This window comes from Acipenser ruthenus, chromosome 14 (genome assembly GCF_902713425.1).
Source record: "Acipenser ruthenus chromosome 14, fAciRut3.2 maternal haplotype, whole genome shotgun sequence".
NCBI lineage: Eukaryota > Metazoa > Chordata > Actinopteri > Acipenseriformes > Acipenseridae > Acipenser > Acipenser ruthenus.
In genome coordinates, this window is record NC_081202.1 from 23997129 (window position 1) to 24016607 (window position 19479).

The 19479-nt window shown below is 37.4% G+C and overlaps 1 protein-coding gene across 1 annotated transcript; it reads right to left on the reverse strand.

Moving 5' to 3' along the window:
• Nucleotides 1–4750: 4750 nt before the first annotated feature.
• On the reverse strand, nt 4751–17671 carry LOC117420146 (ubiquitin-conjugating enzyme E2 N). The gene is made up of 4 exons (XM_034033714.3): nt 17417–17671; nt 8661–8907; nt 5990–6130; nt 4751–5466 (listed from the first exon to the last, which is right to left on the reverse strand). The coding sequence occupies exons 1-4, from the start codon at nt 17444–17446 to the stop codon at nt 5426–5428; spliced, it is 459 nt and encodes a 152-aa protein (XP_033889605.1). The 5' UTR covers nt 17447–17671; the 3' UTR covers nt 4751–5425.
• Between the last annotated feature and the right edge of the window lie 1808 nt (nt 17672–19479).

Genomic DNA, 19479 nt, shown 5'->3' on the forward strand with positions numbered 1-19479 from the left:
GCACAACATCAAGTACTCTTGTGGACTTCATTAACCGCTCAATTACACGACTCGTTGCACAGACCACGATCACAACTAATCTCTGAATAAGATTAGTCTGAATCAGGCTCTGCGAAACCATTTGAATACCACCTACATTACCAATCGATTCAGAGTGTTGAAAAAATATTTTTTTCTTTATGTATATCATGTTTTATACCATCACTGAGTTAAAGCAGTGTGGAATTGTGCGATATTACACCAGCAAACCATCTCTGGTCTACATCCATCTACAAAATTGAAGTCCATTTAAAGAGTTTGAGTTGTTTAAGGGTTTCCTGTATATCAATGCAAACATTTATATAAATAATTTATTTCTAAATGTGTTTTTTTTTTCAAAATGATGTTTTTGTAATTAATTAATAATGATCAAATTGTGTGGCGCAACGTTAGCTTCTATTTTCTTTTAAAGAATAAAAAAGTGAGATTTGGCTAAATACAGTGTGCAGGAGTATTCTATTTTTCATTTGAGCAGTTCTTAAAGGAAATCATGCATGGCCTGTTTATATATAAAGCATAAATGGACATACTGCGTAAAGACAAAAAGGACTAAATAATAGAAACAACTAGTTTTAATATACATGTGGAGGTGCTTCAACAGTTCCTGTTTGAGTGACTTGGACCTGCATCTACCACAAGGTGGCAGTGCAAACAGATATGTATATGCCTGCTGACCTTTCATATTTTACAATATTTACTGTATATGATAATGATGGTTGTATACAATGTGCGGTAAAAAATTCCAAAATCCAACAATTTATTTATTTATTTATTTATTTATTTATTTATTAGACTTTGCCCCAGTTACTTAGTCACAAATGCTTGGATTTCAGTCTCTTTTTCTGTGGCCTAAAATAGAACATATGACCTCAATAATGTTCACTTCTCCAACTAAATAATATATAAATATATAAAGCTGTCTACATATTTTAAGTGTTTAAACTGCGACATAATAATAGCATGGGCTTCTAACAATAGCAGTATTGCCGCTTAAGATACAGCTTTTCTTAAAAGGGAAAACCAACCCCCATTAGAGAGATTGTTTTCTAATATTTGAGTTAATATGAACATATTTAAACTTTATACAATAACTTGATCAGCATGATTTAAAGTTGTTTAGGAGACCTGTATACAATTCACTGTTGATTTCAGGGGCTATTAGGAGGCTGTGTGGTCCTGTGGTTAAAGAAAAGGGCTTGTAACCAGATTGTGCCTGAGCAAGTCACTTAACCTCCTTGTGCTCCGTCTTTCGGTTGAGATATAATTGTAAGTGACTCTGCAGCTGATGCATAGTTCACACACCCTAGTCTCTGTAAGTCACTTTGGATAAAGGCGTCTGCTAAATAAACAAATAATAATAAAAAAAATAATAACTATTAAAGATCACAATGTATAATTTACATTATTCAATTAAATTCCATTATATTTTATAATTTGTGGTCTCCACAATTAGCACATTAAAAAGCCTTCTAAATATCCCTACTAAAATAATAAATATGTCCTTTCAGTAATTTCACAAGAATTTCCAGCCTTAGTCCATTATGACCTTTATGTACTGTACAGCACACGTCTCCGCAGCAATTAAATATGGTGTTTTTGCTAAATATTTGTTCTGAGCAGCAGAGTAAAAACATGATTTATATTCTTGGAGTTGTAAGCATTTTGAGATGTAATACGACAGCATTGCATGTCCTTTTATTCTTAATTTAATTATTATTAGTATTAGTAGTAGTAGTATTTAAATGGCAATAAAAAACATCATTTTATAAGTAAAGGAAACTGATAGTTGTAAATGCAGTAAGGTGAGTAATAAACTGACTCCATTGTGATTTAGCAGTTGGTTCAAACAATTAACAATGCAAGATTATAAAAAAATATAAAACTATAAACGATGATAAGAATAAGCATAAGTAATATTAAACATTAAATCGAGATTCATCTTTGTAATCGTTTGACAGCCCTAATGTGTCCTTGTTTTTTTATAGCTTTTTTTTAAACTATAAAACTAACCTACAAACTATGTAAAGAACCAAAAAAAATAATAATACAATGGCCCTTCTATGTAAGCATTAGGTTCTTAAGCAAACCTGAACACTACAAAAAAAAAAAAAAACTTCTTGAAATGAAAAAGAAAACATCTGCATTTGAGTGAATCTGAACTAGATTCAGGAAATAACCCTGTCAAAAGAAAACTCACCTCGGAATTCAATTCCCTGCAAAGTCCATTGAAAACAGTGACATCACAAATCAACAATGTACCTCTGCCACTTAATGGTAAAAGTTGATTAGATGATTAGAAAGTAGTATATAATAGATTTATAGGACTGCAAGCGCATCTAGGAGTTACATCGGCACTGGCAGCCCCGTTCACTTCTACTCTGCTCGTGCCGATATTACCCCCATACACAGACAATCACTGGCAGTACTGTACACCTATATTATCCATCTCAAACTGGATTTGAGCTTCCATATAACAGATCATGTTATTAACCCCATGGCTGGCCTTCCTGGCCCCCACAGATGGATTTAAAATGATCCAAACAGTGGATTTTTCAAACTTGATTTTCTGCAGACCATTTCCTTTCACGTCAGTTGTATGTAGTAATGCAGCAAGTGGGTCAATAAACCACCTCAGCAGGGGAAAACCCCAAGCAGTAATCTGCCACTGTTTAGATGATTAAAATAGACCCCAGCATATGTCCGTTTAACATACATGAATATGATCTATTACTTGCATTGATTTAATACTTTAACCACTGTACGCACAGAGAGAACCCTCACAAATAAGTTCCTGTTAAGTTTCAAGTATCTTGTTCTAGTTTACACAACTCATCCAATCTTTGTTCAAGCGTCCATTCTGGATGTTTTGTACAAGTTTTCATGATTTTCATTTTTCTTTTATGGGTGGAAAGTCTCCCATCACAAAGGCTTTCAACAGCTTCCAACACGTGGAATGATGGGTGCCAGGAAGAGGCTTAACAATACTGGTTTCAAATCCCACCTCTTTTCTGATCATCTGCATATCAACAGTTGCTGGAATTTTCAGCACATTATGCTCCAGTGGCTTGAACACATTTTTCTTTTTTTTTTTTTTTTGGAACAATTTAGTTTGTAGTTCAGCTTTTGGCTTTGTTTTGTAATTAAAGAGGTAACCCCCATGTTTATCAAATCAGTCAAAACTTTATCCAGGTAAGTCAATTGAGAACAAATTCTCATTAAGAATTTGGACCTGGCAAGAGGCTCACACCACCACAGCAAACAACATAAAACACAACAGAGACAACTGCAGGACCAGCATTCTATCAAACTTGACTACATCCTGAAGCAGAGTACTCGAGTCAGCAGGAGCACAGAACACCAGCTCTTTATTGTCAGTAAACTCAAACTCAAGCTCAAGATCTCTGTGATCCAAAATGCATCAGTGTCTAGCCAGCTCAAATATACACAACCACCAGTATAGTAGGATCTGTGACATACATTGGTTAGAATACCAGTCCACAGAACCAAAGACAATCACTGTACTTCAATTTAGTGTCTGGATTGAGACAGCCATGGTCTTCAAAATAGTCAAATTATATTGACTTGGAGTATTATTCTTGGTTGAACCTGTTCAAATCAAGGAAATGATGCATTGCAGGCACTGCTGCATCTACCTTATCATTCAGGTATATTTGACCACCCCACTCTATTCATTCTCTTGGCAGAAACAGTTGTGATTCAGGAAGCTAGTTAACTTGAACCTGTATGCATGCTGATAAAGCCAATACCTTTCACAGCCATTTGTCACATTTAAAACCTAAATCAAGTTTCCAATGACATTATACAGCAATATGGTTTCAGAGGGGCTTCATTTACCATTACCCACATACAAAACATTTTAGCACTTGTTGAAGTTCGTTTTTTTCTGCAAAAGCAAATTAACTTTTTTCTTCTGCCTCTGAAAAATCAAGACTTGTTCATGAGTGTTTCTTAAACAGTACATGAAAGACCCCATTTTAAAGCCAGGCCAAGACCCCATTTTAAAGCCAGTTTTAAAGGAATAAAAGTAACTGTATTAATGAGCAAGAGATTACTTACAAATGATTGAAATGCTCCCTCCTGCAGCAAAGTTGTTTCTTGTTAGTTTTAAACTGTCACAACTGTTGTATCATCTTTGAAAACATACCATTGCTCTTAGTTTAAAATACAGCCCTGCGGGTTTAATGTGCACATCCTACGTGAACAAACATGGTGCCCCCAGGAACACATAGATGACAACGTCTCTTATTAAATCAACAGCTCTTTATTTACAGGAAGGACAAACAGTATGCAAGTGGATTGATGTTTGAATCCCATCCTTGTTATATATAAATGAATGCATTTACAATCAGTTCATTTCTTACATTCTTTTACCAACTACCAATCATGACAGGTGTGCTGTTCTTGGAAATGGAGAGAAGTTTTAAGCAACATCAGTTTTGAAATGTCTTTCTATTAAGTTTCCCACCCTTAAAACTTACAGTTTCAAATGGAATTTCCATAGAGGTAAATAAAATTAAAAAAAAGACGACACTCACCTGCAAGCAAGCACAGAGGAGCCATTTACCGCAATACTTGCAAATTTATGACATATCGGCTAACTACAATGATTTTATAACCTTTAGAACCCAATTGTATGGTCATGGCAAATAAGAAAGTGGAAATCAAGTCAAAATAAAATACTAAGACCAAATAGAATAACAAAAAAATATTTTACTAAAACATAAGATTTACAGAATTTTCCAGACAAGCCATACAAAAAGTCACAAGCCTTTTTTGGGGTGTACACGACAGCAGTCACAATGTTATTAGTGATGGTGGAGTGGTGGAGTTCATTGTTTTTTTGTTTGTTTTTTTTAAGGTTGAGGTTAAGCCAAGCTTTTTTTTTTTTTTTTTTTAAATACATCTACAGCATCTAAAGGGTAAACCAGACATGGCAGAGGACAAGATCCAAGTTCTTCTACTTAGCTGCTTTATTAACTCCATTAGCATTACAAAAGAAAAAAAAGTAACATAAAAATGTGCCCACAGCTACTCTGCCTACCTTCATTCACAGCACTCGTACAGTCAAACAAATGTCAGTTATATGCAAATGAATGCAGAGGCGGGCCACTGCTTCAGAAACAAATTAATAAAAAGCCACGTGGTATATTTCTAGCCTCTGCTCATGCATTATAACAGTGAAATCAGTACAAAGACAAATACTCGCTAATGTGCATTTAAATCACCAATGGACTGAAGTTGTCAGGTTTGTTTTTATGCTGTAATCCCCCCCCCCCCCCCAAGACTGTGCCCTTTAAATGCAAATTAAGAAGAAAAAGGTCTTGGCTGAACAGGAGTTGTGTTCACACTTGACTTCGGGTTAAACTTAAATATTGTTCATGGCGTATAGCCTAGTCCATGCTCTGGCTGCAAGACAGAAAAACAAAAGGAGAATGTTACAGTTTAAAAGCATTTCAACTTGATGAAACGCTCAAGATGCATTGATGGCAGTCTTTCTACAACCTACCAACCCTAGATTCAATTAAATATAAAATCATAGTATACTGCACCCCCAGAGAGAACCAGATTGCCACACCACAAAAGAAATATCCATATAAAATGTGGCAGCCAGGCGCTGGGAGTGTAATATAATAGACCAAGCCAGAGATGATGCGACTCAAAACAATATTTAACACTCTGACTGTTTCTTCTGCAAAGTAGTGAATAAACTGTGCAATACAAAACTGTGCAAAAAACTGCATGTTCTCTATGGTCACTTATTAGATGCAAGTGAAGGAACTGTTACTACAAAAGACTTTCTAGTCCTAAACTATCAATCCAGTAAGAAAGTAAACTAGCTTTTTATGAGTGCACGGTTTATGATCCTTTCTGTATGACCAATTTGTTTTAACTAGTTTTTAACTCAATGTTAATGCAAACAAACATTTACCTGTTTCTATGGCTTGAGCTTCATTGGTCTTCCACTGCTCAGCTACATCATTAGCTAGTGGATCATCTGGGTTAGGAGCACTTAATAATGCCTGAATGGATAGCAGAACTGTGCGGATCTGCAAAGCGGGGGACCACTTATCTACAGGGAGACAAATCAGGGACTGTAGCAACTGCCAAGGAACCAATAAAAATCAACCAAACACCAATATAGAGATGGAACACATGTTCCGTTTCACCACACATTAACAAACATTTATATAAATAAATACATTTTAAAAAAGCCTGCATTTTACAAATTGTTGGTTTGCTTTAACCTCATCTAAAGCCCCTTTCCACACTGGCATGCGCTCGCCGGGTCAAACACCACCCAGGTCGCAACCCGGTGTCATGCGGGTTGGCTACGCGATTTCACACTGCTTTTTGAAGAAGCAGGGTCGACCTGGATGACAGAAACAGGTACACAATGCGTGTACGCAATGCCCCAGAAGCAGCAATGTTCTCATGACCACCCTTTCATCTGTTCAGGCTTTCAAGATGGCGTGCTTTTTACGGATACTTCCATCCAAGAGCAAATGTTTCTTCATCCCTGCTGCAATCTGGCTCATGGCGTGCCTCAAATCAATAAAAACATGTCTAAACAGAATAAAAAGGAATGTTCCTTGCAGAAGTGAAACCTTCATGCAGACGTGGCTGTTGGTTACTTTAAAGCGTGTCGACCCACATCCTGAGGTGGGTTGTTGCCAACCCGAGTCGACCCAGGTATATTGTTTTAGACTATGCGGGATTGTGACCAGGGTAGCCATACCTGTATCGGGACCAAGGTAGGAGCGCCAGTGTGAAAGGTGCTTAAGGTTTCTAATGTTGAATAGGCAAGTAGAGATTTATTTGGTAAAAGCTCAAGTGGTTTACAGAAATATTCACCCCCTACCAATAATGTCACATTTTGTTGAATTACAAATAATGTGTGCACAGTTTTTCAAACAAACTTTTTTTTATTCAAAGCTGTAGTGGTTAAACGGAACACTTATCTGAATAGGAGGTTAAATGTCAGCAAAACTTGCAAAGAAAATATACAAAATGAAATGTACTGGTTGCATAAGTATTCAGCCCCTTAAGTCAGTACTTGGTAGAAGCACCTTTTGCAGCAATTACTGCTATGAGTCTTTTTGGATAGGTCTCTACTAGCTTTGCACAGTAGGATGGTGAAATTTTTGCCCATTCTTCACAGGAAAATTGCTCCAGTTCTGATAAGTTTGTTGGGGATCATCGATGGACTGCAATCTTCAAGTCTCGCCATAAATTTTCGATTGGATTCAAGTCAGGATTTTGACTGGGCCACTCAAGAACATTAATTCTCTTATTGTTCAACCACTCCAGTGTGGCTTTAGCTTTGTGCTTCGGGTCATTGTCCTGCTGAAATGTGTTTAAACCCCAGTTTCAGAGTCTTGGCTCACTCAAACAGGTTTTCCTCAAGGATTCGCTTTGCACCATCCATTCTCCCCTCTATCCTGACAAGCTTCCCAGTCCCTGCTGAAGAGAAGCATCCCCATAACATGATGCTGCCACCACCATGCTTGACAGTTGGGTTGGTGTTGACTGGGTGATGTGCAGTTTTGGGCTAGAATCAGACTTAAAGTTTGGAATTTAGACCAAAAAGTTAAATTCTCTCAAGGTCATTGTTGGCTTCAGAGCGACATCCCGAACCAGTTTCCTGCTTGCCCGGCTGCTCAGTTTGGGAGGGCGACCTATCTGGGTAGTGTCGGGTGGTATGATGCATCTTCCACTTCTTAATGATGGACTTCACTGTGCTGAGAGGGACAATCAGCGCCTTTGAAATTTTCTTGTACCCATCTTCTGCTCTGTGCCTCTCTACCACTTTATCCCCGACTTGTTTCGAAAGCTCCTTGGTCTTCATGATTGCTTTATTGGATCACTATGCGAGTTGCAGCTTGCAGGTTTTTATATACCCAAGGGAAATTATCTACAAGTTAAACCACTTTGAGTACACACAGGCTGAAACCATTTCACTAATTTGTGACCTTTCAAACAAATCATTTGCATCTCAGCTGATTTAGGGCTACAGTAGCAAAGGGGTCGAATACTTATGCAACTGAGATTAATCTGTTTTTCTCTGTAAATCTTACTTCTATTCTATATGCATTTTTTAACTATCAATGTGAAGTAGTTTGTGTAGATTCTACACGTAAAGTCTCATTTGAAAGCATCGTGGAGTACGCTCAGATGCCAACAAAATGTGAAAACTTTGCAGTGGGGTGAATACTTCTGCAAACCGCTGTATGTAATTATATATATATATATATATATAAGGAATTAAAAGGATGTGCTGCAGTAAGAATACCTCCGTTAAGAAAGCGAACAAGACTAAAAGGCTAAAATCCACACAAGAACACAGAAATTGGACTATGGAACAATGGTCAAAGGTGCTTTGGACTGTTGATGGATGGACAACGACACATTATATATATATATATATATATATATATATATATATATATATATATATATATATAAAATCATTTAACATAATAATCTAAAAACAGTATCCAGTTGCTAGTACCAATACAAATATTGCATTTAAATTCAGACAATAAATCTGCCAGCTATTCCCATTTATCATAATATTTTCTAGAAATAGAATGGGCACTTACCTTTCAAAATATCTAAACATATTCTTCCCAGCTTGTCTACATTAGGGTGATATATTTTGGTCATGAAACGTACTTTAGGAGCGGCCATAGGGTATTCTTCTGGAAGGAATAGTTCAAGTTTAAAAGTCCCTCCCTCAAAGGGGGAATCCTGTGGACCTGCAATTACCACATGAAAATAGCGAGCGTTGCTTTCGTCAGGCTCTGCTTTTATCCCAGGCACTGGCTCTGCCAACAAGCGCTGGGTTTCCTGTAGTGACACAGAGAAGCAGCAGTCAGACCTTCAGTCTGTATTTTAATCTAGTGCATTTATTTCATCTTTATCCCCAAACCTACATTCCAGCAAAAAAAAAAACACAACATTAAAATACAAACAAAGCATTTAAATTGCAATTACAAGTCTTTAATTATTCTGATAATACTGAAAGGGCTTGCTTATTGTATTATTCCAAATATTTATTTAATGACATCATAAATGCATTAAGCTTCTGGGAGGCACTTGCTTCACAATAGGAAAACAGTCCTATTGGAAAATCATCAATAAATATATACGAACGGGTTGTCGAGATCAATGTCCTGCTGGATAATTGCTTTTTGACTCCTGCCATTTCATTACACAGCATGTAAACATACTATAACACATTTCAATCAAAATATATATTTATATTGCAACCCCTGTGACTGAGTAAGTGTCAGAACTGTGCCACATCCTCCAATCCCAGCAGTTCAGGCCTCTCCGGGTCTCGGTTAACCAGTAAGCGAGTGTGTGCGCAACCCGCCTGACCGACCCGAGATAAACAGAGAGCTTCTGTCAAGTGCTTCAAATCAAACTCGCCGTCTGTTTGGACATTGCCTTATAAAACAAATCTGCCCCCAGTACTCCCAGCAAAATCTCATTATTTCAATCTGCTACTCAGAATTTCATTCTGTAACCTAATTTGAACAAATGATTCAAATTATTCTTTCTGTAAAAATATATATTTTTATTATTACTTTCATTATTAAATATGTATAAAAAAGAAATGCATATGTCTCGACACATTCCCTCTAAGGTGTATGCAGCTCCAACAGAGGATGCTGATGTCCCAGGTAAGTTTTGCATCGCAGTTTTGCAGTTTCACACACCATTGACTAATGCATAGATTAGACTAGAGGCTTAATTACAGCCTTAGTGATACAACAGCACAAATAAGTGATGTCAGTGAAGGGAAAGTTATATATATATATATATACACACACACACACACAGTACCGTGCAAACGTTTTAGGCAGGTGTGAAAAAATGCTGTAAAGTAAGAATGCTTTCAAAAATAGACATGTTAATAGATTATATTTATCAATTAACTAAATGCAAAGTGAGTGAACAGAAGAAAAATCTAAATAAAATCCATATTTGGTGTGACCACCCTTTGTCTTCAAAACAGCATCAATTCTTCTAGGTACACTTGCACAAAGTCAGGGATTTTGTAGGCAGTCAGGTGTATGATTAAACAATTATACCAAACAGGTGCTAATGATCATCAATTCAATATGTAGGTTGAAACACAATCATTAACTGAAACAAACAGCCATGTAGGAGGAATAAAACTGGGTGAGGAACAGCCAAACTCAGCTAACAAGGTGAGGTTGCTGAAGACAGTTTACTGTCAAGTCATACACCATGGCAAGACTGAGCACAGCAACAAGACACAAGGTAGTTCTACTGCATCAGCAAGGTCTCTCCCAGGCAGAAATTTCAAGGCAGACAGGGGTTTCCAGATGTGCTGTCCAAGCTCTTTTGAAGAAGCACAAAGAAACGGGCAACGTTGAGGACTGTAGACTCAGTGGTCGGCCAAGGAAACTTACTGCAGCAGATGAAAGACACATCATGCTTACTTCCCTTCGCAATCAAAAGATGTCCAGCAGTGCCATCAGCTCAGAATTGGCAGAAAACAGTGGGACCCTGGTACACCCATCTACTGTCCGGAGAAGTCTGGTCAGAAGTGGCCTTCATGGAAGACTTGCGGCCAAAAAGTCATACCTCCGACGTGGAAACAAGGCCAAGCGACTCAACTATGCATGAAAACACAGGAACTGGGGTGCAGAAAAATGGCAGCAGGTGCTCTGGACTGATGAGTCAAAATTTGAAATATTTGGCTGTAGCAGAAGGCAGTTTGTTCGCCGAAGGGCTGGAGAGCGGTACACGAATGAGTGTCTGCAGGCAACAGTGAAGCATGGTGGAGGTTCCTTGCAAGTTTGGGGCTGCATTTCTGCAAATGGAGTTGGGGATTTGGTCAGAATTAATGGTCTCCTCAATGCTGAGAAGTACAGGCAGATACTTATCCATCATGCAATACCATCAGGGAGGCATCTGATTGGCCCCATATTTATTCAGCAGCATGACAACTACCCCAGACATACAGCAAAAGTCATTATGAACTATCTTCAGCGTAAAGAACATGAAGGAGTCCTGGAAGTGATGGTATGGCCCCCACAGAGCCCTGATCTCAACATCATCGAGTCTGTCTGGGATTACATGAAGAGAGAGAAGCAACTGAGGCTGCCTAAATCCACAGAAGAACTGTGGTTAGTTCTCCAAGATGTTTGGGCCAACCTACCTGCCGAGTTCCTTCAAAAGCTGTGTGCAAGTGTACCTAGAAGAATTGATGCTGTTCTGAAGGCAAAGGGTGGTCACACCAAATACTGATTTGATGTAGATTTTTCTTCTGTTCACTCACTTTGCATTTTGTTAATTGATAAAGATACACTATTAACATGTCTATTTCTGAAAGAATTCTTACTTTACAGCATTTTTTCACACCTGCCTAAAACTTTTGCACAGTAGTGTGTATATATATATAAAAAACACTGTTACAAAACGCTGCATATTTTTAACTGATGTGACATGTCCAATAAAAATATATACATTATATATATATTATATATATATATTATAATTAGATTGACATCTTTCAGGACCTGCAACATAGGGAGTACAAGCAAGGTCCTAATTGTTTTTCTGACCTTTCACATAGGAGTAACAGAACAACGCTTTGATTAAATCCTTTTGTAAAATAATAACAATAATAATACTAATATAATCTTACCTTATTTCGTTTTTCATTAGCCACTGTTTGTTTGTCTATCCATGGTCGTTGTCACGGTCTTCTGCAGTTTTAACAGAAGCTATGACGTTGAGTTATTGGAAACACTGGACTTGCACTTTGTATTTGTGCTCTATCTTCTGACATTATATTCGGTGCTAATTTAGATTTGTTTCCGGAGCTCATCGATGGCCTTAGGAATCTCTCCATGGCTGAACTAAAGCTCGCACTGAAACACTTCTCACTATACAAATAGCGTGTATGCGCTCTAGTGACATGTACAGTGATAACAGGGAGCAAATGTTTGAGTTTTCATTTTTTTGCAAAAAATTGAAAATTCCATGGGAGAGCGCAAATTCCGTGATTTATTTTGCGATTGCGGAACAGCAGAATCCTGGAGAGACTCTAATGCAAACTGGCAATGGGAGACTTCAAACTGGGCTCTACTTTGATGCATCGATTCACCAATATGAAACTGGACCTCGGAAAATGTAAGGATGACCGATCAATAATTAATGCATCGATTACATTTTTGTAGGACTACATTTCTAGAGAAGAAAAAAAACAGCACTCTAGCTGTATAAACAGGCTCTTGGTGCGTTATGTTATGTTATTTAAATACACCCCTAAACTTATTTCAAATTATTTCTTGTGACCGTCTTACATCTCCATGGCAGAATGGAGCAAGGAACAGTAAAGCTAATGGTGTTTTGTTAATGAAAGCTGCATATTTCAGCAGAATGCTGCATGTTAAGTTTTAAAGACAGCCTGGAGAGAGAGAGGAGGGTGTGGCTGTGGCAGCTGGTGCAGACAGATGAATGTTCCCGTTGGCTCCAATAAAATTATAGCTAGAAGAAAATCTTCAGGTACCGACCAAATCCTTCAGCATGTGCAGAACTACTGTGCAGCCCTGCACTAGGTGTGCATTGATAATTTCTTACCCCCTAAAACGGAGTCTGTGGCAGTGAAACAGGTTTTGAACCAGTCTGTAAAAAAAAAAAAAAAAAGTCTTCCTCTTTATTTCAAACATGTTTGTGTACAGAGTGCACAATTAGTTTTGCAGTGCAAGCAAAAGAAAATCTTGTTTTAAGTTAAACAAACCACCTCTGCCAGAAAGGTCTACGTCTCCAATCTGCCATATTTCCAAACAAGTCATCCCTTGCGATTGATACCAAAACTGTCAGGAGCTGCTTAATTAGCAATAAACACCCTGATCCACACAAAAATGGAACTGGTCTGTCAGTGTTCAACTTGAGTTCTTGGACAAGACCATGATACCTATACAGTATTTTCACTACACGTCTATAGAAAGTATCTCAAAACCAAAATTACTTAAACGCATTTTCTAAAGTGACTAGAAATTAGATACATCGAATATAGTGCTTGACTTTCTTTTTAAAACTGAGGATGCAAGCTTTTTTTATTATCTTAGACTGCTAGTTTAGCATCTTTACCGTGATTTTTTACCCCGTAAAACAATTTAATTAGTTATAGCATGGTTTACTTTTTTTGAAAAGTTACTTGGTACTAAAAGAGTGAAGTGTGGGGCAAATAAAATTTTGACCCTGCCATTCTATGGAAACTAGGGGTGCAACAATTAATCAATGCATATTGATCATCTGTCCTTAAACTTCCCGAGCTTCGATTACATATTGGTGAATCGATGCATCAAATTGGAACCCTGTTTAATGCCGGTTTGCATTAAATCCTTGAGTGTGTGAGTGTGCTTCTTTTAGTGCTAGTACGGTAGAATAGTGCGTTGCTAGGCTACACACTTTAGGCCTCTACATTCGAGTTGGACAAGCCAAATCAGAAGTAGACCTATTGTATTCACGTTTTCTTGATTTAAAAATTAAGGCAATATTTTTTTGTTTGTTTTAAATCTATTAAGTCTACCGATTACCTTCTTTTGTTTCAAAGCATGTCGCGTTTGGATTATATGACAATATTATATAAAAAGAAGCTGAATTTAGTAAGTTAATTCAATTAGTCAGGATTTGTGAGATTAATTCAAATGTTTTGCTTTTGGACATAAAATGTTAACAGTAATGAACAACCATAGTTCAGACAGAAATTTCTTCTGTTAAAATATAGTATTTTATTATTATTATTACAAAGTTAAAAGGGACATTTGATGTGGATGCATGCATATTCTTTTCAGCTGTTAAACTCAAGTTCTTTGTAATTCTTTCTTTTATTATTATTATTATTATTATTATTTATTTCTTAGCAGACGCCCTTATCCAGGGCGACTTACAATTGTTACAAGATATCACATTATACATTATTTCACATTATACAGATATCACAGTATTTTACATACAATTACCCATTTATAAAGTTGGGTTTTTACTGGAGCAATCTAGGTAAAGTACCTTGCTCAAGGGTACAACAGCAGTGTCCCCCACTGGGGATTGAACCCACAACCCTCCCGGTCAAGAGTCCAGAGCCCTAACCACTCCTCCACACTGCTGCGATTTTAATAAAGTGGAAGTGTTCTAATTTGAATTTTGTGCCTTTTTGCAAAGGTGTTTAAGTTACTGGATCTGCTGTTAAAAAAAAAAAAAAAAAAAAAGTTCTTTATTTTGAAAAATAAAACGTCAACGCATCGATTATCATTGACAAATGGCTATACAATAATTGAATATGAAATTAGGATGCTGATTGCACAACTAATGGAAACACTGAGACACCACTGAAATCAAACCAGTCAACTAGTTTTTATTCAAGTGGGTTTTTTTCTATTTGTTAAAAAAAATATATATATCCAGTACTTCCCTTCCTACTGGCTTAAGAAAACCTTCCTTCGCACACACCTTTGCAGCAACTCTAAATGTCTCACCTAGTAAGCATCATTTGAGTGGCCCAGTGTGGGTTTATAATACACAAAAAGGTTTTACACTTGTGAGACCATGCTTTTTACTTCACAGAAGACCTTTTCTTATGGCAAGAAAGGTATGGCAGTTCCCTGCGATTGACATGTTTCTCCAATTGGATAAGCTTACAGATATCATCATTAACTTGGTATAATTGTGTAAAAAGTGGTAATGTATTTAGTTGTTATTGATGTCTATTTATTTGCACAAAGGTCATTTTGCTGTTTTAAGTTTACGGTTTCAATTTAAGATGAGAAGTTACTCAAACCTCACGGTGATAACATTAGTAAATAACACAAGCGATGGTGAATTACAAGCTTAAACCATTTCCCTGTGTTTTGGATACAGCAATGTAGTGCATCCTACTCAATCTTTGTCCATCTGCTTGCCATTTTCCTCCAACGTTACTGTGATCTCAGGCTGTATACAAATGTGTCAGCCGGGGTCTTTAAACTACGCACCACGTATGTTCACTTCTCATTGGTCAGTTTCCCTGGTTAAGGTGTGTGCAGCTCCAGGATTGGATCAACATTACGGATCACTGGAGCCTGATCCAGATCCTCGTAGTAAAACACAATCTCATGATCCGGCTCCAGTGATCCCGGATCCAATCCCATTTTTCTTCCCATTGACTTCTATACTGACTAATGATTATACCAATACATTATCATGAATTAAAAGTTTTACTCCTGCAATGAGGGGGACATTTACCCATCACTGAAATAGTGAGGGGGGCATGTCCCCCATGAACCGTACAGCTGAAGACGTTCGGACGTGTGGCATCCACTGGATTCAAATAATGTAAGTAGTATATTCATTTGTAAGCCTACCACATGCACATATTTACCCACAGGCTGTAACAGACGAGCATAGTTAGTACAAACATATTTGAATTGCTGAAAAAAAAAAAAAAATTGCTTAAATATTTTTATATAATATATATTATATGTAAACTAATAGATAATTACTATGGAGTTCTTTATTACAGATTTGGTTTGTGGTGTGTATGGTTGGCCTGTGTGAGAAATACTTGAATGATTCCTAAATAAATGCACAGTGTGATAAAATGCACCGCACATCACAGTTATGTCAATGACACATATGATCCCACTGCACTGTTATGAAAGTACACATGTATGCAACAAAAACGGATTCATTATTGGCCAATTAAGCTATGTGTAACACAAGCTTAATTAAATTAACTATTACAAAAACGGATTCATTACTGGCCAATTAAGCTATGTGTAACACAAGCTTAATTAAATTAACTAATTAATTTTGACCTTTATAATGCACCATTGATTTGGGTAACCTTTACCCAGCTGGGATATGCCACAGTTGGATTTTATTGTACCAGAAAATCCTCCTTTTTTTCTATGCAAAATCTACAGACACAGAAGGTTTCTATATTTTCATATTTCTGGACAGGATTAAAGTAATTTGTGATTTACAAACAAAATCACACAACAGAAACGTATTACTAAAGAATCATACAGTAGATTATTAACACTGTACAGACGCAAATAAATCAAACAAGCACCTTCAGTAACACGTTCTTACAATTACAGCGAAAAACATCGATACTGTATATAAATGTGCCCAAAAACAGATAATTACTCATAATAGTATACAACGACTCGTGAAAACTTGTGAACCCATATTTTTCACTTCTAGTCCATCCTTAAAAAAAAAAAAAAAAAAAAAAAAAAAAAAAAAAAAGCATTTCAACATCTAATAAATCAATAAACCTAAACACGCATTTTTTTTTTTGGTTTACCGTGGTTACATAAATTATCAGTGGCTGAAAGCATGTCATGTGACGTCACGTACCTGCTTTACGCCCACGTATACATAGTTTGTGTATAGAGGCAGGCGTAATAATCTGTTTTTAAATGGGGTATTGTGTGAATATGAACCGTTTTCCATCATCACCTTAATCTTCAAAGTCAATTAATATGTAGCGCTGGCTACGACTCGAGTGGCTACACATCGTGTAATTAGTCAAATGTGTTTACTCCTTCTTCAGTAAGTATTTCTTCAATTACGGTAATTCGTTTAATTCTCACACAAATACAGATCAAAAGTCAATATGTCAATCTGATACTGTGCAAAACACTTGCAAAATTCTATAATCAGCAAATTTATATTAACTCAATTTTAATTGATTGTCAACTCATTCATTTCAATGGGCCTGCAAGATCCCGCCCTCAAGGCCTTCACTGAAAAATACCTGCATCACCCCATATTCTCTCACATTTCCATAGAGGCGCTTCCAGTAGGGTGGACACTCAATTTGCAATGAAAAAAAAAGACACACCTTGTGCGGATCCTACTTATTTAATAAGCTGTGAGAATAAATTAAATGTACCTTTGTAAACATTTCTGTGCAAGTTCAACAGAAATAAATGCACACCCGGGTTGGAATCGTTTAGAAAAACATATGCCGTCTTTATACAGACAATCGTTCGATAATGACATGTTGGGTCTGCATAAACCCTCTACCCTACTGTCTAACGTGACTAAATATTAAATATCGGTTTATTTAATGAAACACCATCATTCAGGAGGACGAAGGCCACACTTCTCCGCCATTTTTAACAAGGGAGGAGGTATTTTTAACCCAGCCTCACTCGGCTTTGGATCGGAGAATAAGCGGAAGTAGCCAACGCAATAGCTATTACTATATAAGTTAGGTCGTGCGTGATCCGCTAACTGGTATTTGTCTTGTCTTGCCCTTCGCTTAGTATTGTGGCTGTCCTTGTGATGCTATTAATTGTAAAAGAAAATATGTAAGTGTTACCTTAATGATCCTGCGGGGCAGTCCTGCCATCTTGTCTTTAATGCGGTTTTAGGCTCTGGCTCTCTTTCGACTTCTTCGCTCGCATACACGGTGCTAGGGCGCAGCCGCACGGTCTTCCGGTGAATGCCGTCAGGGAGCCGAGAGAATGCTAGGAAATTGAGTTTATTTATAAGCTACGTCTGACATGGGTAGCCGCAATTGTTTTTAAGAAAAACTACAAATCCCAAAAGACTGCTACAAAGTAGACAAGAAACTGAAAAATAAAAATAGAAACATTGGGTGCGTTCACGGAGATCATTCTGCGCAGATTATGTGCAGAATTTGACCAATTTAGTCAATAGGTGCGTTCACGGAGATCATTCTTAGATCATTGGCTAAATTGGTCAGACTCTGCACAGAATCTACGCAGAATGATCTCCTTGAACGAAACCTAACATTTAATTGGGGATAGGTAACGACAGCACGTGGGAAAAAGGGAAGTTAACATGTCCATGTAATTTAAGTAATATACTGACGGTACTGTACACTGTGCATCAGTTGTATCAATATACTTACTTCGCGGGTTTTTTCCCCTACTTTTTTACGTAGTACATGTACCTATTTTAAAATTGGGGTTGTGATTATAAAGTGTAACCACTTTGTTTGTGAGCACTGAATATTTAATTAATTTTAAAAATGATGTTCTTATAAATTAATTTTATACCCCGAAATGTAGGGGAGACGGGCTAGTTCTAGGACTACATAAAGAAGGATAGGACAGTCAATCCCGTGATGCAGTTCGATGCTCAATTACAGGCGCCATTTGTGGAGCCCATTCAGTACTGAATACATTGCAGCGCCAGGATATACCGGTATTTTTTAATAACAATACAAAATATCGTTAATATAAAGTGACTGACTGTTACTTATGTTAATTAATGCTTGATAATGTCAAGAAACATTTTGTCAGGGCAAGCGCGAATAAGTTAAAAGCATTGCGAGTGCGCTGTTAAAGTGCTCTACGGGCTCCAGAAATGCTCTGCTGTGTACTAACTCCGCCCACTTGTGACATCATTTTCCTATCCTTAGTCCTAGGGCTAGTTGAGACACATCCATTCATCCTTCAATTTCAACAAGATGCCCAGTCCCTGCTGATGAGAAGCATCCACACAGCATGATGCTGCCACCACCATACTTCACTGTAGGGATGGTGTGTCTTGAGGCATGGGCAGTGTTAGGTTTGCGCCACACAGTGCTTTGAGTTTTGGCCAAAAAGCTCTATCTTGGTCTCATCTGACCACAAAACCTTTTCCCACATCGCAGCTGGGTCACTCTTATGCTTTCTGGCAAACCCCAGACGTGCTTTCAGATGGTACGTTTTGAGTAACGGCTTCTTTCTTGCCACCCTCCAATACAGGCCAGTGTTATGCAGAGCTCTTGATATGGTTGACTGGTGCACCATTACTCCACTCCCAGCCACTGAACTCTGTAGCTCCTTCAAAGTGATTGCTGGCCTCTCTGTGGCTTCTCTCTGGTGTGATGCAGCTTCCACTTCCTGATTATTGATCCAACTGTGCTCACTGGGATATCCAAACACTTGGATATTATTTTGTACCCTTTCCCTAATCTATGCATTTGTATTACTTTATCTCTAACTTCTGTAGAATGCTATTTGGTCTTCATTTTCCTTCAGATTCACAGCCTGACCAATGATCCTTCAACAGGGCTGTTTTTATCCAGAAAATGTGACAGCAACTTTAATGGTTCACAGGTGGAGGCCAATGGTAAGGTAATTGTGTCCTCATTAGGGCAATTTCTTTCATCGGTGTAAACTGGGAGCTTCCACAGCACAGGGGTTGAATACTTATGCAAGCAAGATATTTCTTATTTTTATTTTTCTTAAAAATATTTCCCAACATAAAACCAATGTCACCTTACAATAATTGATTTTGAGTTTCAGTGTTTTAAAATAAAATATCAAACGGAAAGAAATTTCAATGTACCATTTGTAATTCAGTAATATGAGAGAATTGGTCAGGGGTCTGAATACTTTTGCAAGGCACTGTATATATGTATGTATGTGT